Here is a 15,179-nt window from a genome sequence, read left to right as displayed (position 1 = left end):
TCTATTAGCCTTTGCCCTGCTTCATTTTGTATTCCAAGGCCAAATTTATCTCTTAACTGTTTATAATAGTTATAGTTGCTTTATCTGTCTTTTAGACTTCCTATTGGCTTATGTAAGTAGTTGGTTGCCGGGAGCCAGCATGAGGAACTCGCCTGTGGCAAAGGTCATGAGGAAGGAGGCTCGGCATATGCAAAGGCGGGACTGAGCCTCAGGAATCCCCCTGGAAATTCTCGAGCATCTACCCCCAAAACCAGAGTCTGCCTATTTTACTGCTTTGTGCTCTCACCTACACCTCTGACTTTACGGGGGGCTGTCCCCCACCACTTCTCTCTGAAAAAGAGTTAACTTACAGCTCCAGTTAATAAAGTTCCTGGGTGTGATAGTGTTTCAACCTACAAACTCCTTTGCAAGTCCTCTAACCTGCCTGAATAGGTTTTTCCGGCCACATGTGATTGTTCAGAACTTCCCAACCGTGAGAGGCATGAGATGTTCTAAACTGTCTAAATACAGATTCCTTTGAGCAGTTAAAAGATTGATTAGAAATTGTATTGGTGAAGGGTTTTTCACTTGTTGGGCCAATGTTTGCTGCTAAGTCTCCATATCCCTTACCCACTGTGTCCTTGGCAGTGTATTGATTAATATAATTGGTGTAAGTAGTAGCTTTAATGTTTGTAACCTTGGACCCTTGAGTTAATTCTTTTTCTTGTTATAGCCCACCACACCTTTGCCCTATAGGAATGCAACTTTATCTAATGCTTTTGGAGGGTGGCGCCTGATTAATCACCTTTAGAGAAAAATACGTTTTCTGAAGAAAGGGTCTTAAAATGTTAACAGGCCTCCAGGCCAGAAGATGATGCAAATCACCTAAACTTTTGCATATGATAAGTTTGCAGGAAGAAAGCCTGGCTTACTGCATGACTCTACCCCTTCTTCCATTATCCTCTATGCATAACCTAAGGTATAAAAACTACTTTGGAAAATAAAATGTGGGCCTTGTTCACCGAAGCTGGGTCTCCCCATGTCATTCTTTCTCTCACCTTCTGGCTGAATTATTCAGCCTCTTTCCTCCACTGAATTTCCTCACTGAGCTATCCTTATTTAACCACTCTTTATATCTTTAATTAACATTTAAATAAGCTGTTGTTTCCCGATCGCCTAAGCCGTCTCCTCTTCGAATTCCCTGGATCCATCAGGGCTGGACTCCGGCAGTTGGTCATCAGTTTTTATTATATATTTACCTTTCCTGGGGAGATTTTCTTTTTAACATTCTTACTTCTTTTCCACTTAGAGAAGAGCCTTTAACATTTCCTTTTTTAAAAATGATAATCTTGTTGGTTAGAGTATTTTATATTGCAGGATTTTCCCTTCAGCACTCTGTACATATCATGCCACTTCCTTCTGGCCTGAAAAGTTTCTGTGGAGAAATCAGCTGATAGCCTATAAGAATTCCCTTGCATATGACTCTTTGTTTTCTCTTGCTGCCTTAAATATTCTCTCTTACTTTTGACTTCTGCCATTTGAATTATGATATGTCTTGGTATGGGTCTATTTTAGGTTCATCATGTTTGGGACCTTCTACAAAAGAGTCCAAAATGCAGTACTTGGGTGCAATCTCAAAAACGACAGAATAACCTCAGTTCATTCTAAGGCAAACCATTTAACATCACAGTAATCCAAGTCTATGTCCCCACCACTGATGCTGAAGAACCTGAAGTTGATTGACCAGTTCTATAAACCTACAAGACCTTCTAGAATTAACACCAAAAAAGAGCTGTCCTTTTCATCATAGGTCCAGGACTGGAATGCAAAAGTAGAAAGTCAAGAGATACCTGGAGTAACAGGCAAGTTTGCACTTAGAGTACAAAATGAAGTAGAACAAAGGCTAACATAGTTTTGTCAAGAGAACACACTGGTCATAGCAAACACCCTCTTCCAACAACACAGGAGATGACTCTAAACATATACAAGACCAAATGGTCAATACCAAAATCAGATTGATTATGTTCTTTGCAGCTGAAGATGGAGAAGCTCTATACAGTCAGTAAAAACAAGACCTGGAGCTAACTGTGGCTCAGATCATCAGGTCCTCATTGCAAAATTCAGGCTTAAATTGAAGAAAGTAGGGAAATACACTAGGGAATTCAGGCATGATCTAAATCAAATTCCTTATGATTATATAGTGGTAGTGACAAATAGATTCAAGGGATTAGATCTGGTAGACAGATTGCCTGAAGAACTATGGACAGAGGTTTGTAACATTGTACAGGAGGCAGGGACCAAAATCATCCCAAAGAAAAAGAAATGCAAGAAGGCAAAGTGGTTGTCTGAGGGGGCTTTACAAATAGCTGAGGAAAGAAGAGAAGTGAAAAGCAAGGGAGAAAGGGAAAGATATACCCAACTACATGCAGAGTTCCAGAGAATAGCAAGGAGAGATATGAAGGCCTTCTTAAGTGAACAATGCAAAGAAATAGGAGAAAACAATAGAATGGGAAAGGTAGAGATCTTTCAAGAAAATCAGAGATATTAAGGATACATTTCATGCAGGGATGGGCATGATAAAGGACAGAAATGGTAAGGACCTAACAGAGGCAGCAGAGATTAAGAAAAGGTGTCAAGAATACACAGAAGAACTATACAAAAAGGTCTCAGTGATCCAGAAAACCAGGATGGTGTAGTCACTCACCTAGAGCCAGACACCCTGGAATGTGAAGTCAAGTGGGCCTTGGGAAGCATTACTACAAACAAAGCTAGTAGAGGTGATGGAATTCCAGCTGAACTATTTCAAATCCTATAAGATGATGCTGTTAAAGTGTTGCACTCAATATGTCAGCAAATTTGGAAAATTTAGCAGTGGCCACAAGACTGGAAAAGGTCAGTTTTCATCCCAATCTCAAAGAAGAGCAATGCCAAAGAATGTTCAAACTATCTTACAATTATGCTCATTTCACATGCTAGTAAAGTTATGCTCAAAATCCTTCAAGCTAGGTTTCAACAGTACGTGAACAAGAACTTCCAGATGCTCCAGACAACTTCCAGATGGGTTTAGAAAAGGCAGAACAACCAGAGATCAAATTGTTAACATTCATTGAGTCATAGAGAAAGCAAGGGAATTCCAGAAAAACATGCATTTCTTCTTCATTGACTACACTAAAGACTTAGACTGTGTGGATCACAACAAACTGTGGAACATTCTTAAAGAGATAGGAATACCAGACCATCTTACCTGTCTCCTAAGAAGCCTGTATGTGGGTCATGAAGCAACAGTTAGAACTAGACATGGAACAATGGGCTGGTTCAAAATTGGGAAAGGAGTACAAGGCTGTATATTGTCACCTTGCTTATTTAACTTGTATACAGAGTACATCATGCAAAATGCTGGGCTGGATGAATGACAAGCTGAAATAAAAATTGCCAGGAGAAATATCTATAACCTCACATATGCAGATGATACCACTCTAATGGCAGAAAGTGAAGAGAAACTAAAGAGCCCCTTGATGAGGGTGAAAGAGGAGAGTGAAAAAGCTGGCTTGAAACTCAACATTCAAAAAACTAGGATCCAGTCCCATCACTTCATAGCAAATAAAAGGGGAAAAAGTGGAAGCAGTGATAGATTTTATTTTCTTGGGCTCCAAAATCACTATGGACATGACTGCAGCCGTGAACTAGAGATGGAGGAGTTAAGGCTGGAGCCCAGTGTGAGGCAGGACTTTCTGCTCAGTGGCTATCAATGTCCAATCAGGGGTGGGGTCTGAGCCCAAGCTGCTGGATCTGACACCCTGAGGGTTGAGCCCAAGCTGGTTCTGTTCCCTTTCAGCATGTTTTCCCCTCTATCTGCACTGGGACCTTTGCCCTAGAGCAGGGAAGTGCTGAGGTAAGTGGGGCTTGTGAGGGCTCTCTGCTCACACTGTCTGCAGACGGAGGTCCCAGCTATCTCTGACACACTGCCTGGGAAAGCACCTATAAGTGTTTCCTTTTTTCGGCTCAGACACAACCTGATGTGCAAGTTCCCCTTTGTCCCTCATAGCATATCACTGTCCTCAGCCTCCACCATTTCCGCCCTTTTGTTAAACCACATCACTGGGCTACATGGACACTTGGCACATGATTGAGGATAAGCTGTGGTGGAGCCGCTGCTGTCTGAGACCTGAGAGCTACTTGAGATGTATTGCTTGAGTAAGGTCAGTAGTGGCTGGCACCCTCTCACCCAGGGTATGCCCAGGAACTAGGTCATCTCTGCACACCACAGCTTCTTCTTCTACCCACTCATTGCTGCTCCAGATCCAATGATACATTGTGATGTGGAATGAGAAGGACCAAAGCCTTTGCTCAACTTTTGTGCATGCCAAGGAGGTTATGGGAAACCCAGTGGCCACTAGAGCATACCTCTCTCCACCCTGCCTCAGGAGCAAGCTAGCATATAAGTGCTCCTCACAGCTGTAGTCCAGGCTTCCCACAGGCATCCTGTTACCCCAGCAGTCCTTCAACCAGCCAAGAGGGCTTGTCTCCTCTGTATAGAAACCCAGGACAGGGGCACGCAATCTGTGGTTCTCATTGCTTATTTCACAGGATGAGTGTCCACCTGTGTGATCTTTCTTGTCCTCTGAGGTCCGCTCCAAGAGCACATGACACGACCTGATTGCCTTTTTTTCCCCTTCCTACCCAATTATGTGTATCTTAACAGCCTTGGAGTCTTTCTGCCAGTTTCCAGTGAAAACTGTCCCACATGTACATATATTTTGATGTGTTTGTTGGGGAAAGTGAGTTTCATGTCCTCTTACTCTGCCGTACTGATCGATCCCTTTTGGTAGTTTAAAAAAAAAAAAAACCCTAAACAAAGACTTTATTTGTCCTCTTTATTTTCACTTCCATAGAAAAACCTTTAATCTAACAATGAACCACAGGCTATCTTTCTCTGGTAGGCAAAGACAAAAGGACTTCTTATATGCCAAGAAACTATTTGGTGAAATACTTAATAATTGTTCCTTTTTAATTTGCTTATAAAAAGAAAAGGTAATATGTTACTTAGACTTATCTAGGCCCTAATTCTAATTGGTAAATAGTAACATGAACCCTATTCAGTTCAGTTGCTCAGTCATGTCTGACTCTTTGTGACCCCGTGGACTGCAGCACACCAGGCCTCCCTGTCCATCACCAACTCCCAGAGCTTGCTCAAACTCATGTCCATCGAGTTGGTGATGCATCCAACCATCTCATCTTCTGTCATCCCTTCTCCTCCTGCCTTCAATCTTTCCCAGCATGAGGGTCTTTTCCAATGAGTCAGTTCTTCACATCAGGTGGCCAAAGTATTGGAGCTTCAGCTTCAGCATCAGTCCTTCCAGTGAATATTCAAGTTTGATATCCTTGCAGTCCAAGGAAATCTCGAGTCATCTCCAACGCCACAATTCAAAAGTATCAATTCTTCGGTGTTCAGTTTTCTTTATAGTCCAACTTTCCTATCCATACATGATTACTGGAAAACAATAGTGTTGACTAGATGGACCTTTGTCAGCAAAGTAATGTCTCTGCTTTTTAATATGCTGTCTAGGTCAGTCATAGCTTTTCTTCCAACTAGCAAGTGTCTTTTAATTTCATGGCTGAAATCACCATCTGCGGTGATTTTGGAGCCCAAAATAAAGTCTGTCACTGTTTTCATTGTTTCCCCATCTGTTTCCCATGAAGTCATGGGACTGGATGCCATGATCTTAGTTTTCCAAATGTTGAGTTTTAAACCAGGTTTCTCACTCTCCTTTTTCACTTTCATCAAAAGTCCCTAACTCTAATTAGTAAATAATAATGTGAACCTTATTAGCTGCTTAATAAAATTTCAAAAGTAAAAATGATTAAAAAGCAACTATAAGGGTTTTTCTTTCTTTTGTATAATTTTATCTAAGTAATTTATAGACTTGCCTTTGAATAAACTGCTCTGTGTTTATTTTTCATTGCATCTCCTACCCAATGAGTTCTGGTGAGGCATACTCCCTCCAGAAAAGACAATAATCAATAAGAAGAAGGATTTTGAAATGATTAATGTTAAAAATGTGACACTGGCTTAGTCATGTAAATAGTAAAAGTTAAATATCTTCTATACCTGTTCTTACTCACCTGCAAGTCCTAAAAGAATGTAGGCCATAATGAACAGTATGAAGATCATGCAGCACAGCACATCTGTACAACTCCTAAAGATGAAGAGGAACAATGAATTAAAAGGATCCTGAGAAGACTCACATAGCATCCGTTTTCCTCCCTCTTATGGACTAAACGTGTCTCCCCCAAGTCCTTATGTTCAAACCTAACCTCCAAAGTGATGGTATTAGAAGGTGTTAGAAGGTGGGCGGGGCAGGAGGGAGAAGTGGGGTGGAGAATTAAAAGGGATACAAAATGACTAGTGTTTACTGCAAAAATATACATAGGAAGGCATAAAAAAATAATTGGGCTTCCCTGGTGGCTCAGACGGTAAAGAATCTGCCTGCAATGCAGGTCACCTGGGTTTGATCCTTGGGTTGGGAATATTCCCTGGAGAAGAAAATGGCAACCCACTCCATTATTCTTGCCTGAAAAGTCTCATGGACAGAGGAGCCTGGCAGACTACAATCCATGGGGTTGCAAAGAGTCACACACAACTGAACAACTGAACACACAAAAGATAATAACAACAGTGATATGCCTTTTTATACTTAATAATTCTAAAAAGTAGATCAAATGTATTTCCGCAATCAAAGACTTAAACAGCAGAGAGCAGTTATAGTTCTGTGATTAAAGAAGTTTCTCCAAAGCTGTTAGCATTTATTCTCTTGATTCTTTGTTTGCAAAATTTTTTAGAAGTTAGAGTACACCAGCATCAAAAAATTCTTTTATTTGAAATTGTAATTTAAGCTATTTGATTTTATAATTTTCTCCTTCATGCTTCCCAGTACATGACATAATAATAGAAAAGATTAGCCTTTTCCATTCCTCTCTCTCTCCATTATCTTTCTACATGCACATATAAAGGGTACTCTGATTAAATAAAGGGTTGACTACATAAGCTTTCTATGAGGAACAGAGTTGCAACTATTCAAAAAACAATGTCTATAATGCATTACAAAATGAAATGCTCTAAACTGTAATTTTCGACTTATTCTGTAAGCTGGATATTGTGAAATGAGATTTAGAGAAAATTTGGCTCAGAGAGACATGGTAATTTTCTAAGCGATCACAAGTCAAACCAGTATCCAGTAGGGAAACTCAGGTTTTCATCTAAAGTATTTCCTATTTCCAATATTAAATTTTGTTCAGCTTGAAAGGCGTCTAGAAGGTCAAAACTTGTCTTAAAAGTAAGAAAAAATACAATCATTGTTGAAACTTAATGAAGAATCTATTAGGAAAGAGACAGATCAATGTATTTGACAGGATTAAAAAATGCACATGAGAATTTTCATAGCAAAAACTTCTTGTTCTAGAGGTTAGATGGATATGTTCCAATCTTTTAGCACAGACAGGCTGAAGTTACATTCTATTTTTAGTGATGATAATAGCAATAATAATGAATAATAATTGTACAGTAACAGACACAGTAATACCTTGTATATTGATAAAGCCCTGTTATACTTTTATTGTTTTCACTTACATAAATTTGTGAGTTTCCTACCTTTGGGTTTTTCAGGGTAGTGAGGTAAGTTGCCTTATATAAGGTCCACGAGAGAGAAGCAGTTGCAGAGGCAAACATCTAAGTCTCCTATGCCCAATCTTTTTTCACTTAGTGGTTATTCTAATATGATTACAACTTTCTAGAAAGATTCCAATTAGTCATATTGAAAACTCCACACACATCCTTATTATACCACCTCACCACAGGAAAGGGATCCATCATAGAGAAAGCTAATCATGGTCAATTCAGAAACAAACCATTACTTGTTTAAATCCAATTTCAACCCAGGAATTTAAATTTTCACTGGGACTGAAGAACTATAAGAATAATATAAAGAGAGAAAAAAAAGATAATCTAGATTTCTTTGTTTAACAATCATTGAAGGCTAAACCTGCTGGAGGGTGAGGAAAGGATCTGGTTTATTTGCATTTTGACACATCCTACTTAAGATCAGTTCTCATCCTGTCAGGGCAGTTGCTAAATAGTATGATACCTAAGAAGGACTGCCTGCAGGCAAAGAACTAAGGAAGAGAAAACTAGAACACTGATAAGCTTTTATTAGAAATCTTGAAGTTGTCAAAGCCTTTGTGTGTAATCATAACTAAGGAGAGAGGGATAGAGTCAGAAGCACCAGCCAGGTTGGCCAGTGTCCTGTAATATTATATGTATGACATGTTTGTATCTACATGGTTATATCATAGATAATATACATTATAATATGTTTATAATGACTATAATTATATAGCATTATAATGTTTTCTATTTATATTATGTAGTCAGCACAGGAAGAGCTAAACATACTAGAAAGATGAGTAAAAGAAACTTACCAATTAAAAAAAAAAAGGCACAAGGAAAGAAGCAGAGCCCAAAAGGAAATTTCTAAGAAATAAAACCCACAGTCCTTGGCTACTGGTCCTGATGAAGGGCATCAATCAGAGTTTTGGTCTATAGGGGGTTTTATAACAACAACAACAAGGGGGATTTATACTACGATTTCTCTTTCTTTCTTGTACCAAGAACATGCCATAGCACCAGGGGCTACTGTGCACCACACAACCACTCTCTATCCACTCTCCCAGCAGTCTAGTCTCTCACCAGAGAGGGATAACATTTCTCAGTAATTCATACCCTGAGATGTCTGGGGATTCTATTCTGGGACCAGGCAGGATAATGTATTCAAATCTACTTTCCTTTTCTGGACCACTACTTTAGAGAAATAGCGGACCATACCACACACCATGGCCAGACTGGTTAATTTCATAGTATCTATACATGGAAGAATATTGAACAAGTGGAAGAGTTTGAAGAATTCAAGAGTTTCAAAAAGTAGGAAAGTTTTTCTAAATTAAAAATTCTTGTTTCTGAATTTGTTCCTCTAGTGATTTCATTCCCTTTGTTGTTTAATTTTTTTTTCTTTTAAAATTAGGCGTGTGTGTGTGTGTGTGTGTGTAAAACAACTATTTCTTTCCACTTCTTATTTCTCTCCATATTCCCTGCTGGAAAAAAGTCACTGCTTAGAAAATTATTGGAAAATTGAATATAAAAAATATAAAATATAGCTTGGGTACCATTTTGGGAGTCAGCAACACAGCAGAAGCTTAATTCAAATTTTAGAAGTTATAAAGTATCATCATTGTTTCTTTCTTTGATTTCAAGGCATCTTTACAATCCCAAATGTTCTGTGGAAAATGAGTTTTTTTTTTTTTAATCAAATACTTAGTTTGGATAATTTTGAAGACTCTTAAGTATAGAGGTAACTGGGTGATACAAGCTTGTGGTTTAAAATCGTTCTGAATCATATTCTAGCTAGAGGTCTGTCATAACTGTATATTTCCCTCAGTTGGGTTCACTTTTACTTTTACAGTAAGTATAAACTAAGGACCAGTGTAGTAATCTAAAAATGGATCGCATCCCACTGCATCCTAGAAAGAAGACAGAAAGAATAGTTTTATAGAGAAATATACCTCAACCCTCTCCCTTACCTTCCTTCTAAATCAAAGTCCAATTTTTAAAAAAAACAAGTTGCTCACACTCAGAGTTATTCAAAATACTCCTGGCATAAAAGTATTTTCAAAAGTTAAACTACAGATGTACCATTGCTATCTTATATTTATTTGTCCAAATTATAGTAAGAATAGGATCCCAGTCCTATACTCATTTGTAGACCTCCCTTTCCTTCCTAATTCTAACCTAAAGTATAGAATGCCTATAGTCACCTCAACTTAAACTCTTGGGCGTTTCCTTTGAGTTTCTCTTTTTCTTACAAGATCTTTTATTTTATATTCAATTAATAAGTTCTCTTGACTCCTTCTCTCTGATGAGTCTTTCATCCACACCTTCCTTTCTATTCCTGTTGCCTGGAGTCAGTCCACATTCTCTCATTCTCTCTTCTAACTGCTGCTGTGGTCCCTTTATTGGGCTCCTGCATGTAGTCTCTGCCTGATCCAATTCATTCTGCACACCACTGACATCACTGAGAGCAAACAAAGTCACTTTATTATTTTAAAAATTCAATGCTTCTCCACTACTTGTTTAATCATTTCCAAATGTCTTAGCTTTATGTTTAAGAAAATACAATTTCAATCCTAGTTCAAGCCCCAGACTACCTTTCTAGATTTCTCCCCCTATTTATCTCCTGTGCTTCAACCAACTTGGACTTTTTCATTCACTGCATACCTAATGAATTCTCCCTTGACAACATTCAGGGTTCTCTGCTCATGGTTGCTTTAAGACTCATTCTAGTAGGATACAATATGTCCCAATTTGTATGAAATAGCCAGGATTTATACCTATTATCCTGGAATAACAATCAACAATGCTCACTTTTACTATCAGAAGCACTCCAGTCTGGATCTCTACCCCATCTATTAAAATCCCATTCTCCATAGAGTAGAATTCCCTTCATTTTCTGGGGATGAATAACATTCCATTGTATGTATATGCCATACTTTTTTAATCCATTCATCTGTCAATGAACATTTAATTATTTACATATCTTGACTATTGTGAGTTATGTTGCAATGAACATGCAGATACCTATTTGAGATCCTGATTTCAATTCTTTTGGACAACATGCAGTGAACTTGCAGATATACACTTGAGGTTCTGATTTCAACTCTTTTGGACAACATGAATAAACCTAGAGGACAGGACCTTATGCTAAGTGAAATAAGCCAACCACAGACAGACAAATAACTGTACAATTCTACTAATTTGAGATATCTAAAATAGTCAAATTCATAGAAACAGAAAGTAGAATGATGGCTGCCAGGGGCAGGGGAGAGGGTCAAATGGGGAGTTGTTATTCAATGGCTCTATGTTTTGATTATGCAAGATGAGTAAATTTCAGAGGTCTGTAGTACATTGTGTATATATTTTTAACATCACTGTATTGGGTACTTAATATTCTGTTAAGAGGGTAGGTCTTACATTAAGTGTTCTTACTACAATTTAAAAAATAAAACAGCATGGAAGACATAATAATCACTGCAAGGCTTTAGTATACAGGAATGTGTTTGTTCAAGGTCATGTGTTATTGAATTTAAAATTTTGCTATGAACAAACTTAATTTGGGTATTAAATAAGTGATTTTAAGTGCAAAAATGTTTTTTCAGCTAAGAAAATTTAAAATCCCTACTTTCAAATAGGTTAAAATGTCATCTCCTTCATGCAGTTTTTAGATAAAAGAGATCCTTCTCAGCTCTGTAGACTCACAGACACTTTGTACATCTTTAAGGCAATTACCTTTTAACTATTATAATCTAGTGCCTGCATGCTTTCACTCAGTCATGTCTGACTCTTTGTGGCACCATGGACTATAGTCCGCTAGGCTCCCCCATCCCTGGGATTCTCCAGGCAAGAACATGGAGTGGGTAGCCATTTCTTTCTCTAGGGGATCTTCCCAACCCAAGGATCAAACCCACATCTACTGAGTATCCTGCACTGCAGGTGAATTCTTTACTGCTGAGCCATAAGGGAAGCCAATTATAATCTAGATGGGGGTGCAAACTATAGCCCATGGGCCAAATCTGGCCTGCTGCCTGCTTTTGTATAGCTTTTTGTGAGCTAAGAATGGGCCAAAGAACCAAATAGACATTTCTCCAAAGAAGACATACAGATGGCTAACAAACACATGAAAAGATGCTCAACATCACCTATTATCAGAGAAATGCAAATCAAAACCACAATGAGGTACCATTTCACGCCAGTCAGAATGGCTGCGATCCAAAAGTCTACAAGCAATAAATGCTGGAGAGGGTGTGGAAAAAAGGGAACCCTCTTACACTGTTGGTGGGAATGCAAACTAGTACAGCCACTATGGAGAACAGTGTGGAGATTCCTTAAAAAACTGGTAATAGAACTGCCTTATAACCCAGTAATCCCACTGCTAGGCATACACACTGAGGAAACCAGAATTGAAAGAGACACGTGTACCCCAATGTTCATCGCAGCACTGTTTATAATAGCCAGGACATGGAAGCAACCTAGATGCCCATCAGCAGACGAATGGATAAGAAAGCTGTGGTACATATACAGAATGGAGTATTACTCAGCCACTAAAAAGAGTACATTTGAATCAGTTCTAATGGGGTGGATGAAACTGGAGCCTATTATACAGAGTGAAGTAAGCCAGAAAGAAAAACACCAATACAGTATACTAACGCATATATGTGGAATTTAGAAAGATGGTAACAATAACCCTGTATGCAAGACAGCAAAAGAGACACGGATGTATAGAACAGTCTTTTGGACTCTGTGGGAGAGGGAGAGGGTGGGATGATTTGGGAGAATGGCATTAAAACATGTATAATATCATATAAGAAACGAATCGCCAGTCCAGGTTCGATGCAGGATACAGGATGCTTGGGGCTGGTGCACTGGGATGACCCAGAGGGATGGTATGGGGAGTGAGGTGGGAGGGGGGTTCAGGATGGGGAACATGTGTACACCCGTGGTGGATTCATGTTGATGTATGGCAAAACCAATACAATATTGTAAAGTAATTAGCCTCCAATTAAAATAAATAAATTTAAATTAAAAAAGAATGGTTTTTACTTTTAAAAAATAGTTTTAAAAATAAAGAGTATTTTGTGATATAAGAATTCTACAAAATTCAAATCTCAGTGTCCATAAATACAGACTTTTGGAAAATAGCTACATGCATTTATATATATATTTATGTAAATGCATATATATATGTATATGCATTTACATAAATATATATATATATTTACATATATGCACTACCCACAATGGCTAAGTAGTCACAACAGAAGCCATCTGGCCTGCATAGCCTAAAATTTACTACCTAGATTTTTACAGAAAAGGTTTGCTGACCTCTGATCTAGGCCATAGTGTCCTTTTACGGCAGCAGTTAAGCACAGAGTGTTGTGTGCTACACACAAATTGCAATCTATGTATTAGTAAGACACGGCACACCACTCCAGTACTCTTGCCTGGAAAATCCCATGGACAGAAGAGCCTGGAAGGCTGCAGTCCATGGGGTTGCTAAGAGTCAGGCACGACAGAGCGACTTCACTTTCACTTTTCACTTTCATGCATTGGAGAAGGAAATGGCAACCCACTCCAGTGTTCTTGCCTGGAGAATCCCAGGGATGGGGGAGCCTGGTGGGCTGCCGTCTATGGGGTCGCACAGAGTCGGACACGACTGAAGCGACTTAGCAGCAGCAGCAGCAAGACACACCTGTAACTGACAGGCTAATACATCATAAGCAGGCTCTGGTGAAACTCAAAGTGCTGTATTTCAAATTTCAGATCTTCTTTTCTGGAAGGGGATAAGGCCTACATAGTGGATATGTTGTCTAAGGATTTCATTTTGGGTTGAGCTTAAGTCTGCTACCTAGACATTTCAAACTCCAAAAAAATAAATCATAAAAAAATTAAATTAAATTCAGAGGTAATAAGAGAGTTTTGTTTCTTAGGTTCACATTTCAGTTCCACACTAGTTCTTCTTTCCTACAACTGTCATTCTGCCTCTTTTTTTCAGGGACAGCTTTCTATCTTCATTCAGAAACTGATTCATTTACTAGTTTTCTTTGTGACAGCTGAAATTTCAGTGATATCAACCATCCTGAAAGGTCATTAATATCAAGCATTAGAGCAAAAATGGAGGTCTTAAAAGTCATTTTTCTCTGACAGATCATCCATTCATGCCTAATGAGTCAGTTTAGGGACTGTCCACTGCCCATGAATTCAGTCTGATGATCACCTCTTATTTGAAGTTCCTGGTGTCCCCTGAGTACATCTGTCTATGACGTGGCTGCATTGATAATGCACAGTTTAGAAGCACTTCTCCTCTGTGGTTCGGTTGGCACCTGCATGATGCCATTAAGTCATCCGTTACCTCTCAGTTTCTTACTGCAGAAGTCTGTTCCAGAAAATTGAATGGTTGCTTCACTTCCCAGAGGCTTTATTAAAAGACAGTTAATTTGGGGGCCATTCTCTAAGCTCCACTGAGATACTTGGCAAACTGCAGAATTTGGCTTGAATTAAATCAAGCTAAATGATGCTTAGTCAGTAGACTCAAAACATTTGGGAACTATGTGAGGTACAGTTCTGTGTAAGTTAAAAAATTCTTCTTTTCTTCCACTCTTCACTATTAATGGAGAATCTGGTGATCAGTGATAAGAGCATTTTCTAAGAGTTGTGTTTGAAGGAGTTAACTGTAACCTTCCCATTTCCCTCCAGCTTCTTTTTTCCCAGACATACTGTCTAAGAGTTCTCTACTGTTCTATTCCCACAGCTTTAGAAAATACCATATGTACGACTTGGGGGTGTGTGTGAAAGTTGAGGTTTTAGAAATAAGCAAATTACACCAGCCATTTCTCCAAGTATGATAAAAGGTTAAAAATTATCTTGAAGTATTACACTGTTACATAATCAGAAAATAGGAAGGCACAATGAGCTTTTAATCACATGAACTCGTATTTTCAGGTGCTCAAACTAAATACAAGTGTTTTAATTTTCTTAAAAAAAAATTGGACTCTGTGGGAGAGGGAGAGGGTGGGATGATTTGGGAGAATGGCATTGAAACATGTATAATATCATATATGAAACGAGTCGCCAGTCCAGGTTCGATACACGATACTGGATGCTTGGGGCTGGTGCACTGGGACGACCCAGAGGGATGGTACGGGGAGGGAGAGGGAGGAGGGTTCAGGACGGGGAACACATGTATACCTGTGGCGAATTCATGTTGATATATGGCAAAACGAATACAATATTGTAAAGTTAAAAAATAAAATAAAAAGGAAAAAAAATTTAAGAATGACTTTACAGTTATATTTACTTTAAAAGATAATTTTGACACCCAATCATTGAGAAGAGAGTGTTAGTTTTATCATTTTTTAGTACATGTTAAACTGTTGCTGAAAATGAAATATTCCAAATAGCATAACACTCTAAGAAATCATACAATGACACTGATCATTTATTTTGAATTGATTAGAATATTTAAGATGATATTTCAGTATTGTACTTGCATGATTTAGTTCTTTTGGATAACTGAATCTTAAAAGCTTCTCCTATTCTC

The 15,179-nt window shown here is 38.5% G+C and overlaps 1 protein-coding gene across 5 annotated transcripts in view; it reads right to left on the bottom strand.

Moving 5' to 3' along the window:
* Positions 1-15,179, bottom strand: part of SLC44A5 (solute carrier family 44 member 5) — a 432,655-nt gene that overhangs the window by 114,472 nt on the left and 303,004 nt on the right. For all 5 annotated transcript variants that reach the window (XM_027536863.1, XM_027536861.1, XM_027536865.1 and 2 more), the window contains one exon: positions 6,103-6,176. In XM_027536863.1, the coding sequence (XP_027392664.1) occupies positions 6,103-6,176 (74 nt within the window). The remainder of the gene's footprint in view (positions 1-6,102; positions 6,177-15,179) is intronic.

This window comes from Bos indicus x Bos taurus, chromosome 3 (genome assembly GCF_003369695.1).
Source record: "Bos indicus x Bos taurus breed Angus x Brahman F1 hybrid chromosome 3, Bos_hybrid_MaternalHap_v2.0, whole genome shotgun sequence".
Lineage (NCBI taxonomy): Eukaryota > Metazoa > Chordata > Mammalia > Artiodactyla > Bovidae > Bos > Bos indicus x Bos taurus.
Note: the sequence above shows the minus strand (reverse complement) of the source record. Positions and strands in the feature narration are given on the sequence as shown.